The 25,455-nt window shown below is 40.0% G+C and overlaps 3 protein-coding genes and 1 long non-coding RNA gene across 5 annotated transcripts in view; 1 reads left to right on the plus strand and 3 right to left on the minus strand.

The window, feature by feature from the left end:
* LOC137598480 (uncharacterized) overlaps positions 1 to 1,667 on the minus strand; it is an 8,546-nt gene extending 6,879 nt beyond the window's left edge. The window contains exon 1 of the long non-coding RNA XR_011036683.1: positions 1,453 to 1,667. This is a non-coding gene — a long non-coding RNA (uncharacterized lncRNA). The remainder of the gene's footprint in view (positions 1 to 1,452) is intronic.
* On the plus strand, positions 903 to 14,649 carry hook1 (hook microtubule-tethering protein 1). Of its 2 annotated transcripts, XM_068318677.1 has the most exons (22): positions 903 to 1,042; positions 2,165 to 2,250; positions 3,242 to 3,314; positions 3,887 to 3,937; positions 5,770 to 5,902; positions 6,177 to 6,244; positions 6,489 to 6,551; positions 7,029 to 7,112; positions 9,839 to 10,002; positions 10,089 to 10,229; positions 10,600 to 10,801; positions 10,908 to 11,018; positions 11,115 to 11,202; positions 11,305 to 11,371; positions 11,464 to 11,604; positions 11,775 to 11,862; positions 12,048 to 12,079; positions 12,181 to 12,263; positions 12,768 to 12,868; positions 12,982 to 13,083; positions 13,188 to 13,256; positions 13,349 to 14,649. In XM_068318677.1, the coding sequence occupies exons 1-22, from the start codon at positions 998 to 1,000 to the stop codon at positions 13,496 to 13,498; spliced, it is 2,142 nt and encodes a 713-aa protein (XP_068174778.1). In that variant the 5' UTR covers positions 903 to 997; the 3' UTR covers positions 13,499 to 14,649. The 2 variants fall into 2 exon arrangements, with proteins under 2 accessions (XP_068174778.1, XP_068174780.1); XM_068318679.1 differs by lacking the exons at positions 903 to 1,042; positions 2,165 to 2,250; positions 6,177 to 6,244.
* A 200-nt stretch (positions 14,650 to 14,849) lies between these two features.
* On the minus strand, positions 14,850 to 21,053 carry LOC137598478 (cytochrome P450 2J4-like). The gene is made up of 9 exons (XM_068318680.1): positions 17,633 to 21,053; positions 17,185 to 17,350; positions 16,942 to 17,094; positions 16,690 to 16,850; positions 16,380 to 16,553; positions 16,126 to 16,267; positions 15,842 to 16,029; positions 15,534 to 15,675; positions 14,850 to 15,383 (listed from the first exon to the last, which is right to left on the minus strand). The coding sequence occupies exons 1-9, from the start codon at positions 17,822 to 17,824 to the stop codon at positions 15,208 to 15,210; spliced, it is 1,494 nt and encodes a 497-aa protein (XP_068174781.1). The 5' UTR covers positions 17,825 to 21,053; the 3' UTR covers positions 14,850 to 15,207.
* Positions 21,054 to 21,192: 139 nt separating this feature from the next.
* LOC137598479 (cytochrome P450 2J2-like) lies at positions 21,193 to 24,830 on the minus strand. The gene is made up of 9 exons (XM_068318681.1): positions 24,395 to 24,830; positions 23,764 to 23,926; positions 23,277 to 23,426; positions 23,028 to 23,188; positions 22,772 to 22,948; positions 22,104 to 22,245; positions 21,814 to 22,001; positions 21,615 to 21,756; positions 21,193 to 21,508 (listed from the first exon to the last, which is right to left on the minus strand). The coding sequence occupies exons 1-9, from the start codon at positions 24,575 to 24,577 to the stop codon at positions 21,333 to 21,335; spliced, it is 1,482 nt and encodes a 493-aa protein (XP_068174782.1). The 5' UTR covers positions 24,578 to 24,830; the 3' UTR covers positions 21,193 to 21,332.
* Positions 24,831 to 25,455: the final 625 nt, after the last annotated feature.

A 25,455-nucleotide genomic window follows, 5' to 3' on the forward strand; every position in this document is an offset into this window, starting at 1 on the left:
TTATTAGAAGGACCTATTCTACTCAGTGTGGGTTTCTTTAGCTTTAATTGTGTTAATTATGCAAATTATCAAGATCAAATAATTTTGTAACCACCTACAGTATATGTTAATTATCTGTGTTTTAGCCTTGAGATACTGTATGTGTTAAACCATTCTTTTTCTTACATTTCCTCCTACAATATTAGCCTCCATCAGTCAGGTTTATCTAATAATGAGTCACACAACTTGCCTACAAATAATTTACACAGAGATACCTGTCTGCACCATTTGCATGTTTTATGTAAATATCTGCTGGAAATGAAATGTTTAGTTGATTTATGATTATGAAAAGTATAAATAAATACTCATCCTTCTAAACACTCAGGACAGTGATGCGGGGGTGTCATACTTTACCTTTACCTCTGTATAACACATTAGAATTCCCTTTCCCATGTAAGTAGGCAGTGTTTCCTTCACCTGTACTTTCTTTACCATTAGCTCTGCGCGCCCGCTTCTATTTACTACCTGAATGCGTCATAACGTAATATTAACAGAGTAACACAGCAAATATTATCAATTTATGAAATTAAACTCATTCAGTATCTTTCATTACTGAAACTGTCCATTGATAATGCGAACGAATTTGATTTTACGAATCGTTCTGATTTTGTCCAGACAACGGGGGCGTGTAAAAAAGTAAATTACGCTGATTGGCTGCAGGCCATGGCAACATCAGTCAATCTTCAATGATCTCTACTCTGATTGGATTACGTATGTTCCCCCTTGTTTCACCTCAACTCCAGGCTGCTGGTCGAGAAACGTCAAAGGACTGAGATACGCCATTCACGTACATTTTAAGCTACTTTTACGGCGGTTTAGTCCTTGTGGTGTACTACTCTACGCATTTGTCGCTAGGGATTTACCTTTTGCAGCAGGTGAGGTCAAATGCAGAGGAAAGGAGCGGAAGAGCTTTGCTGACAGGTGGAAAATACTTTAGCTTGAAGCTAAATCGGAACAAATGGATGAGAATAAAACGGACCTGACGGACAGCCTCCTTAAATGGGTGAGGGTTGTTGTTTTGTTGTGTTTTTAATGTTATTGCCTAACGTCATGTGTCGTCTCATTGAACTAAAACATAGAAGCGGGTCCGCACGTCTGATTGTAGGTGTGTTAGCTGAGATAAAATGCAGTAATAATTGATAACAATAATTGATGTCAGATATATTTATTAGCTTGGTTTGGAGCTGCTATTCTCCGTCTGTGTCAGTGAGGAAGACGTGGTTTACCTCAGGAGGAAGAGGAGGACGCCTCTGGCCCATGAATACATTATAATACATTATAATACGTTATAACACTGAGGTAGACAGATCAGGTCAAAAGACGACAACCCGCAGCTTCAGCTCTGGTCATAGCGTGTTAATCCCATTAACCGGTATGTTTATGGGATGTAGCTCCATTGTAAACACCGTGTACCTCTCTACGTGTCGCTGACACCTGTGTCCCTGGTTGGTGTGGTGGCTGGTGGCTGGTCGGCTCTCACATCAGGATCATCCGACACCGATTTACTCCGGTTAGAAACGAACCTCATGAATTAGTTACAATCCCAGAGTCACGGAAGTTTCCTCCCAGGAATCATGCCGGGTCGGCGAGGAATGTTGGACAGCAGCGGTCCCCAACCTGTTTTTTTGCACCACGGACCGGCCTTCATTTGATCGATAATCATTAATGACTCCAGGACAGCTGGAGTCTAATAATAAATCATCCGCAGTGGTTTTATGTCAAATGTAGATATCAACAGACAATAAACAAACTTTTTTTCCCCTAAATTGATAATCAACATCTCTATTTCGTCTCTGTAAACGAAATAATTATAAGAAATAATTACATTAAAAACTCGATTCAAGTGACAGCACTGATGAGGTTTATTTTGAAATTTCGCGATTTACAATCAGCGCATTCAACGCAGGAGAAATATTGATCATTTCCAATAGAAAGGTGAACAAGTCAATCAAATAATAGTAATTACAATAATGAGAATTAGTGGTTGGGGACCGCTGATCTAGGGGTAAAGGGAGACAATGACCCCTGACCCTAACCCATCACCTTCCTTATTGTAAACTTGGTTGTCTGCTTCGTGGATTGTGTGTTCATCCTCTTGAGGAGGCTGTTTTTTTCCTCCTCACAGCTGCAAACCTTCAACACTCCTGCACCCTGCAGGACAGTGGGAGAGCTGACCACTGGAGCAGCCATGTGTCAGGCCCTGCATCAAATGTGAGAGGACGTGCACAAAGATACAGTAAAAGTTCACCACATCTGCTGCGTTCATTTATGAATTTAATTATTTGAATACATTTTTAAACCTAGAGAACCCACACCCTTTTATCCTTACAGGAAAATTATGTGGGTTATACCACAGACCAAGTGGACCATATAGAACACATTTCTGAAGTTTTTTTTCCAAAACAATAAATTTTATTGTTATAAGTTTTATTATTATTTTATTATTATTTTATTACTGTTTTGGAGAGATTGCTTTCTGTCACAGACACGACTGTCACATGGTCATGATACCAGGATATTGAGTATACTTTGCTTCGGGACTTTATGAGTTAAAATCAGACATAAAGCTTTATAATGAAGGACAGGGACATTCAAAGCGGACCCACGGTGACACCGGTGTCACCGTGGGTCCTCTCGGGTTAAAGACTGGAGATGACACATTGAAAAGTTCTAAAAAATATCTGTTTGTATTTCAAATTCTTTTTTGTCTTTTTCTTTTTTTTAATGAATTAAAGCATCAAATTGTGAAACATCATCAACAGATTCTTTTTTATTTTATCGGCGCCATTATTGATTCTCATTATTTTAATTGTTGAGCAGGGAGACAATTATTTATCCTCTAACACCATCTTTGAGAGTTCAAAACAAATCAAAACTCATCGAGACATTTTTGATCATGAGCAAGTAGTGAGGCTCCCTCCTTTGAATGAAACACTCTCTTTAAGTTTACTATCACTGTTAATCTCCATCTACGTCTGAATGAAAGAACACTTCAGTCATTACTTAAAATGGGTTATGAAGGCTGTACCAAATAACTTGAGCTTTCCAAGTTACAAAAAAGTTCTAAGGTTTATAAAAAGTAAACTGCAGTATCTGATTTTATGTAGAAGAAATTGAACTTGAAGAGCACACAGTTCATTGAGATGTCACTTGTGAGTCAACTGTTGACATTATGTTTCTGTTTTTGCTGTGTTTTCTGCAGAGACCCGGTTTGGTTCACAGATGTTTGGCTCAGTCGTATCAAAGCAGATGTTGAGGATAACTGGAGATTGAAGGTACACACTCACACACACACACACACACGTACACACATTGTACCTCCTGACTTCGCTCTGACACCAAAAAGTCAGGATTTAGAAAAAAATGAATGTGATTCATTTTTTGGGGCCAGTAGTTGTTTTTTCTCCCCGGTGGATCCCTTTTCACAGAATCCATTTGGACCAGTCACAGTTGGAAAGTCACAGGATACAAACTAAAAGTTGTTTATTTCCTTCTAAGATCCTGCAAAACACATTTGGGCAGAGCCCCGTCCAGCAGTGTCTTAACCACATTAACTCATCAGTCATTAACACGTGATTGCAGTGTGAGAATCTACCTCGGCAAATGTAGTCGTTTACAAGTCTCTAGCTACATTAATATTGGCATTTCTTCAGTAAACAAGTACATTGGAGGCAATAATGGGTGGGAAGACCGTGGTTGTAAGATAAAACTGTTTGGTGGTTTAAACTGGTAATAATCCTCACCCTGATAGAATAGCTGCAACACTCATGTAAAAAGGGAATCCATGTCTTCATTTATTTGTCTATATTTTGACCAAGATTTTCACAACATTTTTGTCTCTTTACAGATGAACAACCTGAAGAAGATCCTTCAGATGGTGGTTGATTATTATAATGAGGTAGGTTGTGAACATGTCTACACGACTGTCCAGTTATCAGATGACTGGCTTGAAATCCCTGTTCTTTATATTCTTGTGAAGGTTTTAGTTTTCGCCCTTTTCATGTCCTGCAAAGCCGGAGGAGGCGGGGGCTTGTAACACAAAGCACGAGCTGTGGATAGAAAGGAGCAGTAACTTCAGGGTCAACCCTGGTTTTCAGTGTCATAACACAGGTGTCATAACACTGAATTACTTCTTTCTTGGGGGCATCACTGTGGTAACTTAAGAGAATTTGTAAATCAATGACAAAACAAATGAAGCCACTGCCTACTGACTAACTATCCAAACAATTTCCTGTAAAATAGATAAATCATTTATGGAACATCTTGGAGTTCAGCACATTGATTGTGAGACGTCTTTTTTTCATGGCTGCAGATATCATCAGACATCTCATTATGCTTTTATATTATGATATCATCCCACTACTGTCACATATGAAAGTTCTGCTTTTTATGGTTTTCTATTTAGTTTTTATTTGTTCCAAAGTAAATTAATCAGAAAGTTGGATTGGAGTCCACCTTTGGTAAGTTCAGTTGCTTGGACAACACAGTTGATGGCCCATGTCAGAGCATTTTCAGAAACAAGCCATTAAGTCCACAGAATTTTCTTGAGATTGCTGAGATGGGGTTGTCTTGAGGCACAGGGTACAGAAACATTTCTGCAGCGTTGAAGGTCCCAGTGATTACGGTAGCCTCAATCATCCACAAGTGAACGAAGTTTGGATTTTTAGAGCTAACAGAGCTCCAGCAGGGAGGGAGGAGGGAGGAGAAGTTTCAGCAGTCTGTGTTCAGCAGGCCATTTGTTCATATTTTTTATTATTAATAAATTTGCAAGAAAAAAAATTAGCTACATTTTAGAAAAAGGCTTTAACAAAATAAGTAAAAGGCGACGAATTGTGAAAACTTTCTGGATGCTCTAACACACATGTGTCAAACTCAAGGCCCGAGGGCCAAATGTGGCCCGCCACATCAAATTATGTCGACCGCGAGAGCATAAACATTTCCCACAATGCAGTAATTAATCCCATTTCAACTTTCAGAAAAAAACATTTTGAACCAAGTTGATGTCCTAACTTGTGTTTGATGTTATTTTTTTTTAGTCACTTGGATAGTTTGATCCTTGGTTGATGGAGTTCTGTGGGTTTCATAACCTGACAAATTAAAAGGATTTATGTTATAAAACAGAAACAAACAAACAGTTGTTTCTTTGCCACTGTAATGTTTGTAACTTGAATAAGTACTGTAATATGTTCAGAGTATTTAACATTATGGAGTACTGTAGTTACATTTATTTTACATTACATTGAGTTACATTGAGTTACATTTATAAGTTACATCTGGCCCTTTGAGGACAGCCCTTATGCTGATGTGGCCCTTGGTGAACATGAAAGTTTGACACCCCTACTCTAACATCTTCATGTTTGTGTAATGTTATGGTTTCCTCATTATTTTCAAATTAAGTTGTTGCTGCAAGTCTATTTCATTAATGTGAATGGGGTTAATCACCACTTTGCGTGATTACTTTTCATTTGTTAGGCTGAGTGAAACCAGATAATTGCAAACTATTCTGCTTTGTTGAACATACTTCGTTATGCAGGCCTCTAGTGTGCAACCGTGATCAAAATAAGCATTAAGCATTTGATGCGTTTGATACAAAATGTCATGACGTACTGAAGCATAGCAACCAACAAATTGTCTTTTATCCATTAATCCTTATAGTTGTCTGGTTGCACGGATGTTTACGTGTCAAGATTTTGATATTAACTTTACTTTCTGTTCCTTCTATACCATCAGGTCTTAGCCCATGATATCTCAGACTTCCGGTTGCCAGATCTTACCGTGGCAGCTGAGCAGTCAGACCCCGTGGAGCTGGGTAGACTGCTGCAGCTCATATTGGGTTGTGCTGTCAAATGTGAGCGTAAAAAAGGTATGTGGATACTTCTGTGTTACACCCAAATTGTGTACACTGTGCTGTGCAGCATAAATAGAAAGGGAATTGTTCCATCCACATCCAGTTAGATTCACAGAACAATGTTTGATTATCGCCCTGCCAAGACACTGACGAAGCCTGTCAGGCAGGCTGGCCTGGAAATCAAAGACAGCAGTGTTACGTTTCCAAGTGGAACGCAAATCCTGAAAGACATAATGAACAAGGAATGTGATGTGTTTTTGTTGTTGAATGTGTCTCATTCAATCACCAGAATATATTCAGATCATCATGACCTTGGAAGAGTCTGTGCAGCATTTTGTCATGACAGCCATCCAGGAGGTCAGTTCATCCCTCTGCCCTCACACAGATCAGAGACATTTGAAGCATTCACAGAAGTACGGTCGAGCAGGTTTACCTCCCTGGTACCTTAACTTAACCCTGAACACAGAGATCGATCGGCAGCAGCTTTTGTACTTATTGTTAGAGTAGGAGATGTGCTTGTGTCTGCTAACAAATGAATTGAGGCTTTTGGTTATTATGAGTTTGTGTCATCCATCAGTCCAGTGACTTTTTTTCTCCTCAGCTCATGAATAACGAGACGATGGCCCCATTTGGCCCAGAACTGACAGGGGACTCAGAGCAGCAGGTCAGTTTTATTATTTCCAGAGACGTCAGCCTAAAAGAAATTCTTATCATTTTAACAAAAGTGATACTTTCTCCTAACAAGTAAAATGTTCATTGTAGTTACAACATAAACCATTCCGAACACAACAAAATCCAGTTAGTGTGTGTGTTCAGTCTGTGAATTATCATAGTATTAATAGCTTTTTTTTTTTACAACAGACAACCTTGTAAAACGATCAATACTTCCTGTTGATTAGTGATGTTATTATTTTCTACTGAACACTTAAATGTATTCCATTTCCTTGCTGATGTTGGTATTTTAAAGACACCCTAATCTCAAAGAGCTCATCATGTTTATTCTTCTGGGTCTATCTGAAGAAAAACAGGGCTGATATAAAGAGAGTCCCAGTGCTCTCAAGTCTCTGGGCATCAAATGATGAAATGTTGTTCTAGATCCAATCTGTGTGTGTGTGTTAATTTTTTTCCTTCTTGCATCCAGCTGAAGAAAGCCCTGGAGGACCTGACTGAAGTGCTGGCAGAGAAGGAAGCATTAGCTCAACGCTGTCAAGAGCTGGACATACAGGTGGGGAGAGAGTTTACATACAGATGTTATAGTCAGAAAAAATATACAATAACCTTCTTTTACAGCTGTCTAGCCCCAGTTCCTTCTACTCATATTCAGATATCTATGTCAACACTCACACACATGCATGAATGCCTGTGGCACAGTATCAACAATAGTTGTGTAATTCGCTGCAGCACTCGGGTTTATTGTCTGGAGCTGCTGTGGCAGAAAGACTGCGGTGTCAGTCTGGGCTCTGCTGGTCCCAGTGTGGCACCCAGCCTGTGATCTGCCACGGCAACAAGGCCTCGCTGAGCTCTGCAGGTTAAGTTTAGCACAAGTCACTGACCCCTGTTCAACTGGACTCTCGACAGATTTGATTTGTTCTGTCACCAGTCTTGCTCTTCTCTCGCTGCAGTGAGGTAAGTCCAACATGGCTGACAATTCAGCAAAACTAAACTCATCTAAACTAAAGCTGCTCCAATGTTTAATATAACTCAACTAACTGATGGCTCAATCAGGAATGTATTTGATGTCAGGTAGTGTATTATAACGTCACACTTCTAAGCGGTGATGTATTGTAATTGTCAGTGTTCGTGTGTTCGTCCGTTCGTCCGTCTGTTAGTCCACCAAATATCTTCGCAACTGTGGCAGATAGAAAGATGAAATAAAAATAACATTACTCGGGCGGCAAAGGGGATGACAATGAGATGATAACCTTGACCTTGAGAAAACTATGTCAAGGTCAAATTTTAACTTTTATACACTCAGGAACTGGATAAGATATAAAGACAAGGGAGAAGGCCAGTGTGAGTGAGACCATACGTAGATCTATCTATATACTAGCTTTGATCTATGGTCAGAGCTTGTGCATTGCTTTGCCCTACCCTGAAAGGAAAAGCTATGCACTCGTCAGGTACTACTTGCAGGTCAGGGTAAGTTACAGGATCTTGCCGTCTCTGACAGCCTTGGTCTCTTGTTCAGATTTTGTGGTTGTATTTTCCCCCAGGATTATCAGTCCCTTACAACAATGGAGTTAAAAATACCTCTGGGAACTAATTTATTGTTGTTCACAGACTTTCATTAATTGTTCAGATGATGATAATGGTCATATCTTGTTTATTTGTAGTTAAAAGGTTTTTAGTTCAGGTGTGAGAAGTTTTTTTGCAGTACATAACTGTGGGACATTTGTATCGAATTCACAATCGAGTTCACATTCTTTCAGTATATCAGAAAAACAGTTTGTACAAAATGATATCGTTCCAGTCATGAAACTCAATCCAGGTTTTTTTTATAGTCATCTCTCAACATGCTGATGCTGTACTTCTAAACAATAAAAGTGAACCCGGGTCTAATTTTCCATTTTCTGGTTAAAAGTGCACAAGGCAGAAATGAAGAACTAACCTTGTATTAAAACATGCTTTATGCTTCCAGCATGGTTCCCTGCTCTGTTGTTGAAACAAGTTCTCTGTAATTAGAGGGATGTGTCTTCTTATGCTCTGATGTGACTTTGCTGCTTGGCATGAAATAACCAAATGACATTTAACATCACTTTTATGTCTTGTTGACAACAGGTTTGTTTGTATATTTAATTTGCATTACTTATGCTATTCACAAAAAAGTTAGGGATGTTTGTCTTTTGAGTGAAATTTATGTAAAACGCAAGGAGTTTCGATACAGTGGTATTATATCAAAGTATGGCATTTACTGTCAGTAAAAGGATATAATGGTGATTTTTTTCATCTCAAAATATTTATTGAAACAAAAGCCAACAACAGTGATGTTTATGTCAGAACAAAAATGTTAATATCTCAATAACTTGTCATGTACCTTTGAACATCAAGTCTCATGTTGTTCATAAGTCGACTTCCTGTGTGCTGAGGCCTTACATCCCACTGTTTTTGAAGGGTAGCCCTCAAGTCATTGAGGTTCTGGGGTACAGAGTTACAAACCTCTGCACAGGAACTCAGCTGATCCCATAGGTTGTTTATAGGATTCAGATTTGGAGAAAGTACCCCAGTCCCTAGCAGCCGGTCCTAAATGGTGCGATCTGAATGAGCGTTATCAAACATGAAGAAGAAATAGGCCTGTGATGTTCGTGCAGAGGCACAATGACTGGATTCATGATGTTATTCAGATAACATGGGCTTGTTCACAGAGTGTAAGTCAGTTCTGTTTTGACTAGACACACTAGCCCACAGTGTAACGCCACTATCACCATGAGGCCTTCATCCAGTGTAAATGCTTCTTGGCCCCGTGATGTAAATGGTTTCTAATGGTCTGATGCGAAACTTTGTTCCTCTCACCTCACTTAAATGTGCCTGGGGTTGAGTGGCATCAATCATCCGGTTCCACAGAGCACTGTTCCCAATGAAGCAGTCACCAGTGTGGAACGTGGCAAAAACGATGTCTGATTCTAAGTCATTCTGTGACTCATTCAATTTCTCTTGTCGTCTTGGTCTCATGATGTCAAAATGTGAACAACATGATGAAAAGGACTGTTTAAATACCAACGCTGGTTTAACCATGAAATGTGGATAAGCTTCTTGTTAGAGCAGCAGGTTGTGCAAAAATTATGGAAACATTCAAAAGTGTAGAGGTGACATTATGTTCACCTGTAAAGTTGGAGAGCATTTTAGGTTCTTCCTGAAATTTCACCTGAAGCCAAATGTCCCTAACTTTTTGTGAGTAGGATGAAACTGCATCACTTCCAGAAGTCTATCTAAATGTTATTGACACCTGCACAGGTGGCTGTTCTTCAAGAGGAACGGAACAGCTTATTGGCTGAGAATGATGTCCTAACAGACCGGGCCAATCAGCTGGACTCGTTTGATGACCCGAGCACACCCTCTGGGAGGAAACACAATCAGTTGCAGCAACAGGTGGATGCACTGCAGGAGGAGAACTTCAGGTGTGTCACTTTCTGTTTGAATGCGCTGCAGTAGCCTCACTCTAGCCCCAGACGTCTGAGTGACTTGGTGGATTTGCTTCTCTTAGGCTGGAGGCTGCTAAGGATGACTACCGGATCCACTGCGAAGACTTGGAGAAGCAGCTGATTGAGGTTCAGCACCGTAATGATGAGCTGACCAGCTTGGCAGAAGAATCTCGAGCTCTAAAAGATGAAATGGATGTGTTGAGGTTTGTGGCCAATTGGATTTGGCACTATTAGTATTTTCTTTTATTTATAGAAGAGACCACAAAAATAAATAATAAACAGTAGAGGCCAGGCAGGGCGATTTTTATTTGTCTCTTTCAAACAGAATTAACTGATTAAACAGAATCACATTATGTAATACTCCAACATGAAGTAGAATAAGTCTAATCCATGAATTATTCATCTGCAACAGTTATACATCATCTCCTCCGCTATTGGGGAGCTTGGGCATGGCGCTTCTTGTATTTCGAAGTATACACCTGTAAATAGTCGGTATTTAGCGTAACGTTTGTATATACTTGTATTTGTATTTATTCTTACTCTTTATACATTATTTTGTCTTCGTGTACGTAGGAATTGCTCAGATCGTGTTGTGATGCTGGAAGCCACAGTGGAAACGTACAAGCGTAAACTGGAGAATCTTGGTGATCTGAAGAGGCAGATGAAACTGCTGGAGGAGAATAACATGATCTACATGCAAAACACTGTTAGCTTGGAGGAAGAGCTGCGTAAAGCTAACGCTGCCCGGGCACAGCTGGAGACATACAAAAGACAGGTGAGCGAAAGTAAAACTGTACCCCAAAATAAATGTATTATGTGAATGGTACTTATTTGACCAAAAATATGCATCATTGCCATGTGTTGCTTGATTTCTTTGTCAGGTCCAAGAGCTACACAGGAAGTTGTCTGAGGAGACGAGGCGGGCAGACAACCTGGTGTTCGAGATGAAGAAATTAGAGGAGAAGCATGAGACTCTGATGAAGGAGAAAGAGGTGTTGCAGCTTTTGAAATGTGCCACAAGGACTCTGACTGATGTAAACGACCTTCACTAACATTCAGACTACTTAAAATCTTTCTCCCTCCTCCAGAGGATTATCATGGAGAGAGAGTCTCTGAAGGAGATCAACGAGGAGCTGCGATGTACTCAGGCTCAGCAGCATCAGCTCTCCCAAGCAGGTATCACTGTCGAATGTGAGGTTTGCGTGTGTACGTGTGTGTATAATGACAGTAACAACCCATTACTTTTTTTTCTAAAACAACATTCTCCTTGTCCTACAGGACTGCTTCCTTCTGACAGCCCCAATCATGACACTCTGGCAGCTGAATTAATGCCTATTGAGTACAGGTGAACGCTTCTGCATCTTATAGTTTGAACTTTTATTTACCTTTTGATCCAGTGTAGTGTTGGTCAACGCTACCTTTGCATTTGTTTTTCAGAGAGAAGTTCATCAGGCTGCAGCATGAGAACAAGATGCTGAGAGTGCAGCAGGAGGAATATGAGAGGGAGAAGATCAGCGCGCTGCAAGCCCAGCTGGAGGAGGCGAATAAGACACGCAGCGTGCTGGACACTGAGAACAGGTGAGCAGAGATAATCCCTCCACCTAAATCAGCAACAGATCCTCCTCCTGTGTATTGCTTTTCTCCACCATTATTGCCTGCTGTGCTGTTGACACAATTTTAAAAAAAAATTTCATTGCCTTTTGAATTGCGCTAAATTTTTTGCTCTTGTCACCTGAACAATTCTGCAGACTGGGGCGAGAGCAGATCAGTGAGCTGCAGCAGCAGGTTGAGGATCTCCAAAAGGCTCTACAGAGTCAGGCGACTAAACCTGATGATGTGAGTGTACCAACACAAGGACAAGAAACACTCCACAAACTTAATCTTATAAACTGTTTAGACTTTGTGCCAGCGTGGAATTCTTTATGGAATTCATGTGGATTTGTAGATTTAACTTTTTTTTTCTTGCAACTTTAAGCTTTTGGTGTATTTGAAGCAGCCATTAAAAAATTATGTACTTTCAGTCAAACCTGAAGCGGAAGCTTGATGCACACATGTAAGTATGAATTATGGATCACGTCTTGCATGAAAGATGAGTTGTAGATTCAGTGCCTGCATTTTTCATTATAAATAAAGAAATTGTATTTATGTCCTCAGGGTCCAGCTGAACGAGGCCCAGGATGAAATCATGAAGAAGAAAGAACTGCTAGAGGACCTTGAGCCTGACAACACTCAGACCTGTTAGTCTCAGGCTTTTGTCTCATCATTACTGCCCTCCCAGGGGTGGAAAATACTACACTGCATCGACAGAACATTCGGAAATCATTCACTGAGCTGCACCCTTTATGCATTTGATGTTGCAGCCTTATTCCAAAATGGAATAAAGTAATTTTCCCCTCAAAATTCTTCATACAATACCTAACAATGTTAAAATGATAAAAGTTTGTTTGACGTTATTTGCAATTAAAAAAACAAAACAAAACATCACAGACTGTGTCATTACACTCATAATTGAGCTCAGGTACAATTATGAGTACCTGAGCAGTCATGCAATGAAGAATTGGAAGAAACTGCCCACTTTGTCATTATATGGTATTGTGTGTAGAATTTTGATCGGAGAAAATGTAATCAATTTTAGGTTAAAGCTGTAACAAGAGATTGAGTTAAAGGTGAAGTGCTGTGTAAATGCAACAGCTGATTGAGATTGAATGAAACCTCATTTCTTTCTTGTCCCCCCTTTCAAGCCCTGAAAGTGGATGAGCTGATGGCCGCTCTGAAGAAGAAGGATGACGACATGAGGGCCATGGAAGAGAGGTACAAAATGTACCTGGAGAAAGCTCGCAATGTGAGTCGTTACATTTCTTATTACTGTACAATAATATTCTAGTTTCTAAAACACAAAGGTGTGTGTTTGGTTTGACTTGTATTCAAAACTGTTGGTTATTTTCCTGCTCGAAGGTGATCCGAGCACTGGACCCTAAGTTAAATCCAGCTACTGCTGAGATCCAGTCCCTTAGGAGCCAGTTAGCAGATCGGGAGAAGCAGATTGTTAACCTGGAGGTAAGTCTGTCTTTTTTCTTGTTGAGCATTGGAGCCTCTGTTGTAAGTTTAATTTGAAGAGAATATTTTTCAAACATGTCAACCTGGTTAATTTGCTTCTGCAGCGCCAATGTGAGCAGGCCAGACTCAGAGAGTATGAGGAGAAGATGATCGTCACAGCCTGGTATAATAAGGTAAAACGCCTGCTTTGTTTTAATTTGACATTCTGCCTTTTAAGGAACTACTGACATATCTGTGCTGCTGATCTCTCCTTCCTCATCTCCAGAGCTTGAATTTTCAGAAGTTGGCTATGGAATCTCGTCTGGGTGGTGGCACGTTGCCCTCTGGCCAGTCCTTCTTGTCCCAGCAGCGCCATGTCTCAAATGCCCCACGCCGGGCGCTTTCCATCAGCGTGCCTGCCTCTGCCTCCAAGTAGATCCCACCCTGGAGCCAAATGTTCAGTTAGGGCCAAATCCCTTCCTTCACTCCTCACGCCAGGGAGCACTCAAGTGACCTTAAACATATCTGCTCTCAGTGCTTGGAGGAATCTTTATCAGTCACACCATATATAGGTCACTCCTTAAGATTATAGTATACAATATATGTTGTGTACAGGATTAGTTTTCCACAGATCATACATGAACCCACACAATGTGTTCACCTCACTCGTTTCTGGAGTGTCCTGGCCTATCCACACGGATCTTTCCTGATACTTGCTATAATAAGCCTTCACTCTTCCATTATTCTGTGTTATCAGTCTGGAGGGAGACAAACCTCACGAACGCTTCTGTATTTTAGTCAGAATTGTAACCCATGATGCAAATTAATATGATTTTTTTAAAAAAGCATTACTTGTATGTTAGAAATAACTAAATGTGAGTTCAGATGAGTTTTAATGAATGGTCACCTGTACCATGATACTATGCAGTTAAAGGGGTATTATAATTGCTATAATTGGTGCTGGCCACCAATTTTAAATATCAAACTTAAGTCACATTTTTTAAGTAAACTGAAACAAGCCCATCATGTAAAGCTGTGAAAATCTTATAAATGATATTCAGGCAAATCATCTGGAGGTGCAGCAATAACAAGCCCCACATAAGAAATCCAGTTGTAGTGTATGATGTATTTTCTATACTCGCTAATTGTGACTTGACCTGAAGTGAAATCAAAATGAAAACTGGCAGGCCTTGTCTAATCACTGAATATTTTTAATCTTAAGTAAAAGTGAAAAGTGAAGTCTAATCTATGATGTTTGTAACATAAAGATGATTTAACACCAGCTTCTGTGGACCCGTGGACAGAACCAGGTTGTTTTCTAAAATATCTGCAAATTGTAACTTGAGAGTTTTATTATTGTCATGCGTATCGTATTTAATCATGGCCTTCAATGTGGTTGTTTTGATGGAGGTTTGGATTGAAGAGTGCTGTTTTGTTCTGATATTATGGGTTGTTAGCTGACTCACGCCGAGCTGCACTAGATCCCTGACGTGAACGAGAGCTGATTGATGGATGGATGTCAGAGTCCTTTTATTTTACTTTGCAGTGGATGTTTCTTGTAGACGGCTGATTTAAAAGCTGTGCCATTTATATTTAAAATAGGTAGTATGATTAAACACAGCACACAATGAACTGTATATGTAATGTTTCTTTGTGTGTACATTTAAGTGAGGAAGACGTAAAGAATTTACATAAAAGTTTGAAATCTTTAGGTTTTCTTGTGAATAAAAACTTTTTTGTAGGAGAGTGTTCAGCTACATCAGTTAAGTTTGCATCCAAAGCAAACACTGAATTTCTTTTTTTTTTATTTCAACATCATCCACAACACTTGGGCATTTACTCATTAGAATAGAATAGATAGAAACTAAACCATACATTCTATAGTCCACATGGGATCAACTGTTTATAGTGATGTGTGAAATGTTAGTATAACTGATGCTTTAGTTCCCATTCATTCCTCCCTTTTGCCACCGATAGCTCAAGTGCATCACAAAGTCGGGAACAGTGTTGATGACAGTTTCTACTAGACTTTAAAATAATTGTCAATATGACAGGAAGCCCAGCTACAGTCGCAGCATTGTGTAACGAATGAAACGATGTGTGAATATGGTTTGACTTTACTCTAGTCAGGAATCACTTGTGGGTTTAGCGGGCTTTGGCGTAGACTTTGAAGGGGTACGGAGTTCGTGTGGCTCCAGTGATTCCTTCTGTTCTCAGCTCAACCCCATCCAGAGTGGAAAAATTAAATTTCTGAAGCAAAGTAACAAAAAACAGGAACAACTCCATTCTGGCCAGACCTTCACCTAGACATGCACGTTTTCCTACAAAAAAAAGAATGAAAATATTTTATGTATATTATTAATACTGACCCACAAATGGACATTTTTCTGCACTTTAAATCATCACATAATAATCCATCAAATTTCAATCACTGATTTTACTCATTAGTGATGGTTAAATGTGAACGTCACCTGCAGAGAAGGGTAAAAATGCTTCCCTCCTCATAAACCTTCCTTTAGAATCCAGGAAGTGCTCGGGGTTAAAGACATACGGAGTTTCCCATTCATTCTTGTCAAACAGCACAGAAGTCAGGTTGGGCATCACAGACGTTCCCTAAATACAGATGGACATGAGTTCATGGCTTGATTTGACATTTTTTGACTGACTTACTTGTTATCAACAAATCATAACAGAAAAAGTTGAGTTAGTTTTTTTCAACATATAATTCAGATGTCAAATTTCACAAGACATACTTGCAAAGTACTACAAGAACACCTACCTTGGGTATGAAATACCCATTCAGTGTTGTGTCCTTGGCAGTCATTCGGAGTCCATTAAGAGGAACGACGTTCCCCATCCTCTGGATCTCGTGGATGACGGCGTCGGTGTAAGGCAAGTTGGTTCTGTCAGCCATTGTGGGCTGACGGGTCTGTCCGATCACTCTGTCTATCTCTGCGTGGATTTTATCTAGGAGATAAAATAAGAGGGCTTTTTTAAGAAATCTTTTTACTGATCCATAATATGTCAGCTTTATTTTTCCTATGTTCTCCACTGAACACCCACCCTGGATAAGTGGGGCCTTGATGAGGTAGATGAGGCCCCACTGCAGGGTTTTGGAAGTGGTTTCGCTTCCAGCCAGGAAGAGATCCAGACAACACAGAGCCAGGTTGCCATCATCAAATCCCAGCTGAGTGTTTTTGTTATGCTATCAGGTATAGAGAAGGAAAAAACATGCAGCCAGGTGAAAAAAAACGACTCACTCCCCATTGTTATACAGTTCATATGGACATGTTGCTTGAGTATTGTGAGCACCATACTCTCTCCTCTATCAGGAAGGAGTCTATGTAATCTCGTGGATTGTCTGGGTCCAGATCCAACTTGTGCCTCTCTATTTCCCCCCTGATTGACATTTCCAAACATCTGGAGTTGCTGAAAATGGCATTGTGGGGGCCCGGCAGGTGCCTCATCAGTGCAGGAAAGGCATCATACAGCTGTTCAGAGAGAAAACAGGGCAGTTATTCATCCCTGTGTTCCTCTTGTTTGCTCATAGAAAATGATTTCCTGTATTGTCTCCTAACAGTTCCCTCTGATGTCTACAGATTAAGAAGCTAGCATGCTGGTTCTTACAAAAGCCCATATTGAGCCCTCCAGGTAGGCCAGCTCAGTCAGACTCCTCAGCATGCTCTGGAAGATGTGGTCACTGTAGTCAAACCGCCTCCCAAACACGATCTGGCAGATGATGTTGGCCACTGCGTCATTTAAGAAGGGCACAGGGTCAAATGGCTCCCCTGCACAAAAAAACCAGTCTTCAGTCACCAAGTAATCTGTTATCACATTGTCAATTTATTATCTCCTTGCGGTTTTGTCGTCTCCACCAACCCTTCTCCTTCTCCATGGCCTCCTGCAGATAGTGGCTTTCCTCACAGATGCTCTGCTCCATGGAGCTCTTAGCCAGACCGAACGTCCGTAACATCGTCATTGCAAAACGCCGCTGTCTCTTCCAGACATGCCCATTACTGAAGAACAGACCCGCTGAGACAAAGAGAAGCAACATCACTCATATAAAGGTGCAGGAAGAAGATGGACTGCTTTTAACACCAAAGCGCTGTGTGGACCATTCACCTGAGTTCCCTGAGTAAATCCTCGTTACCATCGGGCTGTAAGGCCGATCCACAAAGGTGTCAGCCTGTGTCACTAGAGCTTCCTTCACCATCTTCCAGCCAGAAACAAACACTGTTTTGTGTCTCCCCAGACGAATGCAGAACACATTCCCGTAAACATCAGCGAGCTGTGGAAGCAGCAGCAGAGAATAGGCGACCTGTTGTCTGTCTGGCATGTGACCCTGACAAGATGTGTCTTTCAGAGCAATCATTTTGTGTGACACCGCAGCAGGTTTTCTGCATTTTTTTCCTCTCATAAACATGTTAAATTCATTATTTTTTTAAAGTGAGCTGTCTTTATTCCATATTAAAAACAAATAGTGGAATTATGATGCAAAAGATTTTCATTGATTTTGAGAAACACAAGAAATAATTGGAATAAGCAAATATATGCGATTGCATTGCCTTACCTTGGTTAGATAAATGTGAGGCTGTTTAGCTTCAATGCTGAATACGTTTCCCAAAAGAGGGAGACCTGGTGGTCCTGGTGGAAAGTTAGCTGGGTCCTTCTTGTTCAGGAGATATACAACAAGGAAAATGGATAAAAATAAAAGCAGAACTCCCTTCAGATCAAACCACAGAAACAAATCACACAGCCACATTGTGAAGCAGAGGAGAGGAGTGAGGGACTGACAAGGATGACTTGCATCATCAGTTTCTAGTTAGATGGGCTGGTTGTCTGCTGACTCATAGCTTATGTGGATAGAATGATGGGGGTGACACTGCCCTCCTCGTCACAAAGTGACAAGAAGGTTGAATAAATACGACAAACTGACACGCCATTGCCAAACTGAGGGAATGCAAATCAAACGTATCATTCGTAACGTCAGAAGCGGCTTAGGCTAGATTTTATTTTTGATTATTTTTCTCAAGATGTTTGATGTAGACAAAGTTCAATGGATCACCAGCACAAACTTATCTCACTTTAGGATAACCCCAGCCAACAAGAGTCAGAAGAAATGATACAAGTGTTGAAGGGTGCATGTATGTGAAATGAGCAGATTCTGGCATGCAAATAGTTCTCATATACTGTATATGTGATAAATATGATTCCATTGTTAGGGAACTGGTTGATATTTTGTTATTTGGTCTGAAGCAGATGTGAGTGAAGTGATGTCATGGTGTCGATACACCTCTGATGGACAGAATAGGTTTTGTGTTGATACAGCCTGAAATCTCTGTTCAGTTGGTTCAGGTTTTCTTTTCTTTTTTTTTAAATGGCCTTATCAGAGGTGTTTTCTGTGTGAGAACCCTCAGGTTTATTTGTGGCATAATCCTTTCTGTAGCAGGTGACATGAACCAGGCTACAGACTTTTTCACTGCAGACACTCTTGTGATATCAGATGAAGCACAGTTGAAAATAATGAGTTTATTCATTTTGCCAAAGGTCCCTGCTGGTCATTTCAGCAGGGACCTTGTACAAAAGAATCATACAAAAGGGTCATACAAAAGAGTAAGAGCCCAGAACTGAGCAGTATAATAGCAACAGAGCCATTTGTGAGCAAAAATATAGACTGAGGACAAAGATTTTTTTAAAAAATTTTTATGTCAGAGCTGTTGATAAAGAACTTGTTTTTCCCATACTAGAGAAGCCTCACTTGAGGCAGCATCAAATGGATCTGAAGAATAAAAGTTTGAAAATTTGAAAATTAAGTTTTCTAACATGCCTGAACGCTCAGCAAGAGAGTTCCACCGGATTTGAATAGACCTAGTATTATTACACTGGTGCTTCAAAACGTATAAACGAATAAATGAATGAATGAATGAATGAATGAATGAATGAATGAGTGGAATTTCTTTCGAAATGGATCATAGGGGGTTTTCTGCACTTATTTATATCTTTTATAACATTTGGAGTGTTTTCACCATTACAAATCCCACAGATTAGTCCGATGACACAGAATATGTTTCTAGATCATTGTGTAAGTCCCTTTTGTACAGCATTCAGACATATCGTGGGCACTGTCCTCTAGTCTTTCATGTGCAGCCACTAGGGGGCGCTACTGTTTTGGTTTGAACTTGGTGTGACCTCTTTGAACTCTATGAATGCAGTGCTGCAGGAAATGAAATCATTTCTGAGGTTAATGCGAAAATGATTCTTTACATTGTAAATTAGTCAGCAGACATGAAGGCTTATTATCATTTATGTGAAAGTGTGTTTGTAGGAAGAGAGAGACGAGAAGCACCAAGAGTATAGGTGGACATGTCCAGAGGAGAGATAGTGAATATATTGGTAGAAGGATGCTGAGTTGTGAACTGCCAGACAGGAGGCTTAGAGGAAGACCAAAGAGGAGGTTTATGGATGTAGTGAAAGAGGACATGAAGGTGGTTGGTGTGAGAGAAGAGGATGCAGAAGACAGGGTTAGATGGAGGCACCTGATTCGCTGTGGCGACCACTGAAGGGAAAAGCTGAAAGAAGAAGAAGATGTAAAGAAAGCTTTGTAAGCTATAAGAATAACGTACGTGTTTTTGAAATACCTCTTTAGGTTTACATTAGTGACTACGAGAATAAAAGGTCTCAAAAACGCTGCCACTGGTGTGGGAATTTCTTCTTGGGAAAATATCTTCAGTCACAGAAAGTAAACAAGTCAATGGGAAATGAGGCCCAGTCTTGTCAGAGACTGGGATCAAAACAAAACTTCGCCCTCTTTGTGTTTTGTGCAATCTATTCTGTTGCATCATGGATGTGTAAAGTTTAGAATAATAAGGGCTTGCAGAAAACCTGGAGAGGTGTCAACTTGTAGTGACTCCTGTACTTCACTCATTGAGGCACGGAGCAAGAACTGAAATACTGTATTAACTGAATTATTCTTTTATCCGATTATATTTTACTTTCATAAAATAACTTTGTCTGGTTTTAGTTATCCCATGGCAGTTACCCAAACCAAACAATGACTCAAGCTCTGGAGTGTAACAGAGTTCAGCCTCCATTTTAAGTGACCTAATTCCTATTATGTAATCAAATTAATCACTCAGTAAAAAAACATGTTGTAGATTGTATTCTGCAACATCAGCGGGAAACAATCACTCCTGTGGGTTCAGCTGTGGACACCAACTTTTATTTACTCATCAAGCTTCATGTTTGCCAAAGCCATTCAAAAGCTGAGGTGGTTTAACTGATGAGTGCTTTTTTTTAAGGTCACCAAATTTATTCAACTGCAGACCCTACTTTTTTAAACAATTGTAATTCTATTAATGTAAACCAAAGTCTCCAGAACAAAACAACACTGACTTGTTAGGTGTCCAACAGATGTTGTGGCTTGAAAGAAATGGTTCAAGGGTAAAGACATGACCGCCACCTCAATTAAATCCAGAATATTTTCTTGTGTTTGGTTTTTAATATCTTTGAGTCTTTCCACCTTAAAGGTAAGAAAAAAAAGACCCCACCATGACTAAAATAAAGATAAAAGTTTGTATACAGACATGAGAACATGTTTATTTGAGACAAAACAAGACAATTAATGTATTCATAAATATTTATCATAATTCAGTAATGTATATTTTTTAGATGTTTAATGTGAATGCATGCAATATCATGTATCTACTGTCACTCAGTACTTATAAATCCAAACTCAATGTTATCTCATTAGATTAACATTTACCAGCTCGACAGGTCATGAATGTCGTAAACTAAGGACCATATATTAAATCCTGACCTGTCACTGACAGATACAGACACAATGTGTATGCAGTAAAGTAAAGTTGGTTACTCCCGTGCAAGTTTTTCAGTTCTGTGTCTTAGTGGCATCGGTGTGTGTGTGTGTGTGTGTGTGTGTGTGTGTGTGTGTGTGTGTGTGTGTGTGTGTGTGTGTGTGTGTGTGTGTGTGTGTGTGTGTGTGTGTGTGTGTAGCATCACACTCAAGAAGGCTAAAATTATTTCCAGGTGCTTCATCGAAGGTAAAGCTGTTAATACTCATGTACATGCTACACTGTAATTATTCATTTTTAATAAATTATCAAACTTTTAGGGTATTGTGCGTAGAACAGTTTTTTTAATCTATTCCATTGTAGAATAAGACTTTAACAGAGCAAAATATGGAAAAAGCACAGCATTGTAAACACTTTGTAAATCCACCCAGTCTGAACTGGTGATGCTCTGTGAGATGAAACTTATCTAGGCACAGCTACAATCCTGAACTGCTGAGGCGTGTAGGAGAAACCCTGCCTTCCCTCCAAGCTGGGCATCTCACCAGGAGCAGGTGAGAGGGTGAAGCGCTGGAGAATGGATGTAAAGAAAAGGAACAACTCCATTCTGGTTAAGTTCTCCCCTATACACGCACGTTTACCTGCAATAAAAAAAGAAAACAGGTTTAGGATACTGATAGATTCTCAACTCAAATATTACTCTCATTGCTGTATGTCTGCAGTGAATCAAATTAGACAAAATCAAACCTGCAGAAAATGGCAGGAAGGCATCTCTTTTACGAAACTGTCCCTCCGAATCCAAGAAATGCTGAGGATTGAAGACATGAGGGGTCTCCCACTCATTCTTGTCAAACAGCACGGAGGCCAGCATCGTGTTGATAGCTGTGCCCTGGAAACATTTGCAATGAGATGCTGGCATCAGCTCACCATGGCTTTAGTTAATTACCTTGGGTATGAAGAATCCTCCCAGCGTAGTGTCTTTAGAGGCCATTTTGGGGAATCCCAAAGGAAGAATGTTTCCCATTCTCTGCATCTCGTGAATCATGGCATCAACATACGGCAGATTGGGTCTGTCAGACAGGCTGGGCTGACGGAACGGTCCGATCTCTCTGTCTATCTCTGCCTGGGCTTTCTCTGAGTGAGGAAGCACATCAACATGCAGCAATAATGCCAGCAACCACAACGCGCAGCTTGAGGTGATGCTTCTGTGCTTAGTGTGGCTGATAAGATACCAACCCTGTATCTCTGGGTGGTGCAACATGAACACGAAGCCCCAGTATAAAGTTGCGGTGGGTGATTCTGTTGCAGCCTCAATCAGATCCAGCATGGAAACCAGCAGAGATTCGAAACTGAAGGCGGATTGGGGATCTTCTTTATTCTGGTAGTGAATCAACAGGAGAAACTCTTGTTTTATGACATTGTACATGAAGGACATCTTAATGACATGATGGGTGTAACAGCATCTGGAGAGCCTGAGTGTTTCTGAAGCCAAGACAAAGAGGGGTTCACCACTCTGTGAAAAGTGGTGTTGACACATATAATAAAGTCAAAAGTCAAGGAGAAGAATAAAAATTCATAATTTTTGTTCAACGTGAAATTTCTAAGAATTGGGAATTTATCTGTCTACAATTAAAATAGCATTAAAAGATAGTGAGAATCTGAAGAAATCTGTGCAGAAGGCTGAAAAACAATGGAATGGATGACACTGAACTAATTTCAGCATGTCTTATGAAATCTCTTGTTTGCCTTACAAATGTTACGCAACTGAAGTTTTTTCTCAGTAATGCGTTGTAATTGGATGAAAGACACAACTGCTTACAACAGATGAAGAATGTTGGTTAGAAACCTGAAAATAAGGTTAGCCTGTCTTTTATGTGACATTCCAAAATATGGAAGTGTCTTACCTTTTCCATCTCTGCCAGGTACATGTCAATGTAATCCCGAGGGTCATCCGGGTTCCACGTCTCCTGGTGTTTCTGCACTTCACCTTCCAGGAAAGTCATGATCTTCTTGTAGTTGTTGAGAACTGTCTGGTGAGGTCCTGGTAGATACTGCATGAGGCCAGGGAGGATGTTGTACAGCTGAAGGAAACTAACAGATTAGTAATCGATCCTTTATTTTGTGGTCAGAGCAGAAGCATTAAGGCAGACCAGGAATCACCTCAACACGTGCAGTGCCAACAAGGAAAATAGCTTCATTGTCCAGCTTCAGAACCTCTAGCAAACTTTGATCGCTGTATTCAAAGCGACGGCCAAAGACCACAGAGGCGATGATGTTACCCACTGCGTTTGTCATGATGAACTTGGGATCGAATGGCTTCCCTGTGTTGAATTAAAGTGATAAATGATATGGTGTGACTTTATTTGACGCATGAATTCTGCATTACAGTTCAGTCAACAAAGTTCTTGCCTTGTTCATCTTTGAACACTTGACAGAGGATGCTGCTTTCCACTTGAATGTATTTTTCCAGTGACTTGTGGCCTTCTCCAAAGTAACGCAAGTGACTGATGATAAACTTCCTATGTTTTTTCCATGTGTTTCCATTGCTCAGAGAAACACCTGTGGATTTAAAGATTCGGATTATTTACAAATCAAACAGGTCCTCCACAAAGATTCTCACATGTGGTTTCAGGTTAAAACACCCTGTTGAATTGAATTCCAATCTATGATGTCGTCTCTGCTGTTCTGAGTTTAATGTGTGCTTTTCAGGGAGCAATGAGAGTGTCAAACCAAAATATCTGCATGAAACACTACATTAATAACTTAATTTGTCCTGTGTGATTGGTCTGCTGTAAAGTCTGATGATTTTCTTCAATACAGTTGTTTTACCCTGAAGATGGAGCAGGATACAGTGAAATATATTTGTGGAGTCACTCATATAATACAACCAACCCACCCAAGCCCTTGAAGACAACATTGAAGAGAGGGATGACAGGTCGATCAATAAAGCTGTCCATGTGGTTCACAAGAGCCTCCTTCACCATCTTGTACCCTGAAATAAACACAGACCTCTCGCTGCCTCTCCTCAAGCTGAACACCGGGCCATAGTCATCGGCAAGCTTTAAAAAAACAAAAGTCCAGAATGTTTCATGTTTAGTACCTTCAATTTAATAAATGAATGTTTAAAAAATGGATGATGAAATAAAGATGACATTTTCTTTTCACTTTTCTAATGACACAAATGAACGAACTACATCATCATTAGCAGTAATTCCATTTACTAGAAATATTTAACTTCAATTATTTATCATGTTGTGAGTTGAAAAGTCATTTTAAGACACTTGAAAATTCATTATGTGCTGAAGGTGAACCCCTTTTTGCAGCTAAAAACAGATAATTTAAAGTTTTGTCAAGAGTACAGACATTGAGGAAATACTAGGAGGAAATAATTTTATATCTTTATTGTATGATTTCTATTTTTTCCATACTTATGTGAACACAACAAGTGTGTAAGGAGGAAATAAGACATTTTCTGTGAGTTATGTCTGGCTCAGCTTTATTCTCAGATCATAAAGTGTTCCTCTCACCTTCTCCAATGATTTGAAGTCACCTCCTGTGAAGACATTTCCAAAAAACGGAGCAGCCCAGGGTCCATGAGGAAAGTTGGCTGGCCTCCAGTTTCTGACCACATCAGTCAAAAGTAAAACTGCAAAACTGAACAGCAGCCAGCCTGTCAAGTCCAGACACTCAAAAAGAGTTTGAAAAATCATGATAGTTCATAGACTTCTCTCTGCTCTTGTAGCTAGTCTGAATAACAGTACCAGCAACATCTGTTGTTGCTAAGTCCAGGGTTTGGGTGGGTGGTTGGAGGGGGGGGGGGCTTCACACAGGAACCTGAATAATTCATAACCACAAATCAAATGCTTGTTTGCTAGTAATAAATTGCTGAGACCGACAGATAACATAACATAATCAATAATTTATAATTTATAATGTGTTATGTCATGTCATGTTGGCTGAACGTGATTCAACCATTCTGAAGAAACTGCAAAGCTTGTTAACATCTCATGTAGTGCATTAAATAAATTAAAGTGTCAGAAAACAATTTTGTTATTTGTGTTGGTATGTATGTGCACTTGGTTCCATTAATTATTCAGTGATTTAATAATGTACATTGTGCGAATATAAAAAATGATTAGTGCCATAGGCTGCTCCCCTCAGGGTGGTGGTACCTCTGACTTAGTCTGGGTAAACGGTGGAAAACAGAAAAACATGTTATGTAACTCTGGGGTCCCTCTTCGCCTCTGATGAAAAAAATTCCGGTGCTTGACCTCTTCTGTCAAGTAGAATGTGAATGAAGAACAAAAGAATACTTTAATAATCCCAAAGGGAAATTATTCACCTCTGCTAAGTACACATACAGTCATACAAGATACATTACACAAGAATACAGTTATCACAGTTACAAAGCACAGCATTCCCCACCCTAACAGTAAAAATACAGTGCAGTGTGTACATGATTCAAAAGTTACGGACGGAAAACACACCAGTGGAGAGCAAACATCCACCAACTGTCTCTTGCGGTAGTATGTAGAGAAATAGGGTGAAATAAACCTTAACTCTTAGAGAATCGTTCTCTTTATCCAGT

Source organism: Antennarius striatus, chromosome 7, assembly GCF_040054535.1.
Source record: "Antennarius striatus isolate MH-2024 chromosome 7, ASM4005453v1, whole genome shotgun sequence".
Taxonomy (NCBI): Eukaryota; Metazoa; Chordata; class Actinopteri; order Lophiiformes; family Antennariidae; genus Antennarius; species Antennarius striatus.

What these genes read in the sequence shown, in the direction of transcription:
- hook1 (XM_068318677.1), top strand. Translation starts at nt 998, where the DNA reads ATGGATGAGAATAAAACGGACCTGACGGACAGCCTCCTTAAATGG. An exon ending in CGGAAGCTTGATGCACACAT is followed by an intron (nt 12,080 to 12,180) that starts GTAAGTATGAAT and finishes TTATGTCCTCAG; the next exon opens with GGTCCAGCTGAACGAGGCCC. An exon ending in GCCTGACAACACTCAGACCT is followed by an intron (nt 12,264 to 12,767) that starts GTTAGTCTCAGG and finishes CCCCCTTTCAAG; the next exon opens with CCCTGAAAGTGGATGAGCTG.
- LOC137598478 (XM_068318680.1), bottom strand. Translation starts at nt 17,824, where the DNA reads ATGTGGCTGTGTGATTTGTTTCTGTGGTTTGATCTGAAGGGAGTTCTG. An exon ending in GGCCATGGAGAAGGAGAAGG is followed by an intron (nt 16,851 to 16,941) that starts GTTGGTGGAGAC and finishes TTTTTTGTGCAG; the next exon opens with GGGAGCCATTTGACCCTGTG. An exon ending in CCTTCCTGATAGAGGAGAGA is followed by an intron (nt 16,268 to 16,379) that starts GTATGGTGCTCA and finishes TATACCTGATAG; the next exon opens with CATAACAAAAACACTCAGCT.
- LOC137598479 (XM_068318681.1), bottom strand. Translation starts at nt 24,577, where the DNA reads ATGATTTTTCAAACTCTTTTTGAGTGTCTGGACTTGACAGGCTGGCTG. An exon ending in TGTTGTCTTCAAGGGCTTGG is followed by an intron (nt 23,427 to 23,763) that starts GTGGGTTGGTTG and finishes TTAAATCCACAG; the next exon opens with GTGTTTCTCTGAGCAATGGA. An exon ending in AGTGTTCAAAGATGAACAAG is followed by an intron (nt 23,189 to 23,276) that starts GCAAGAACTTTG and finishes AATTCAACACAG; the next exon opens with GGAAGCCATTCGATCCCAAG.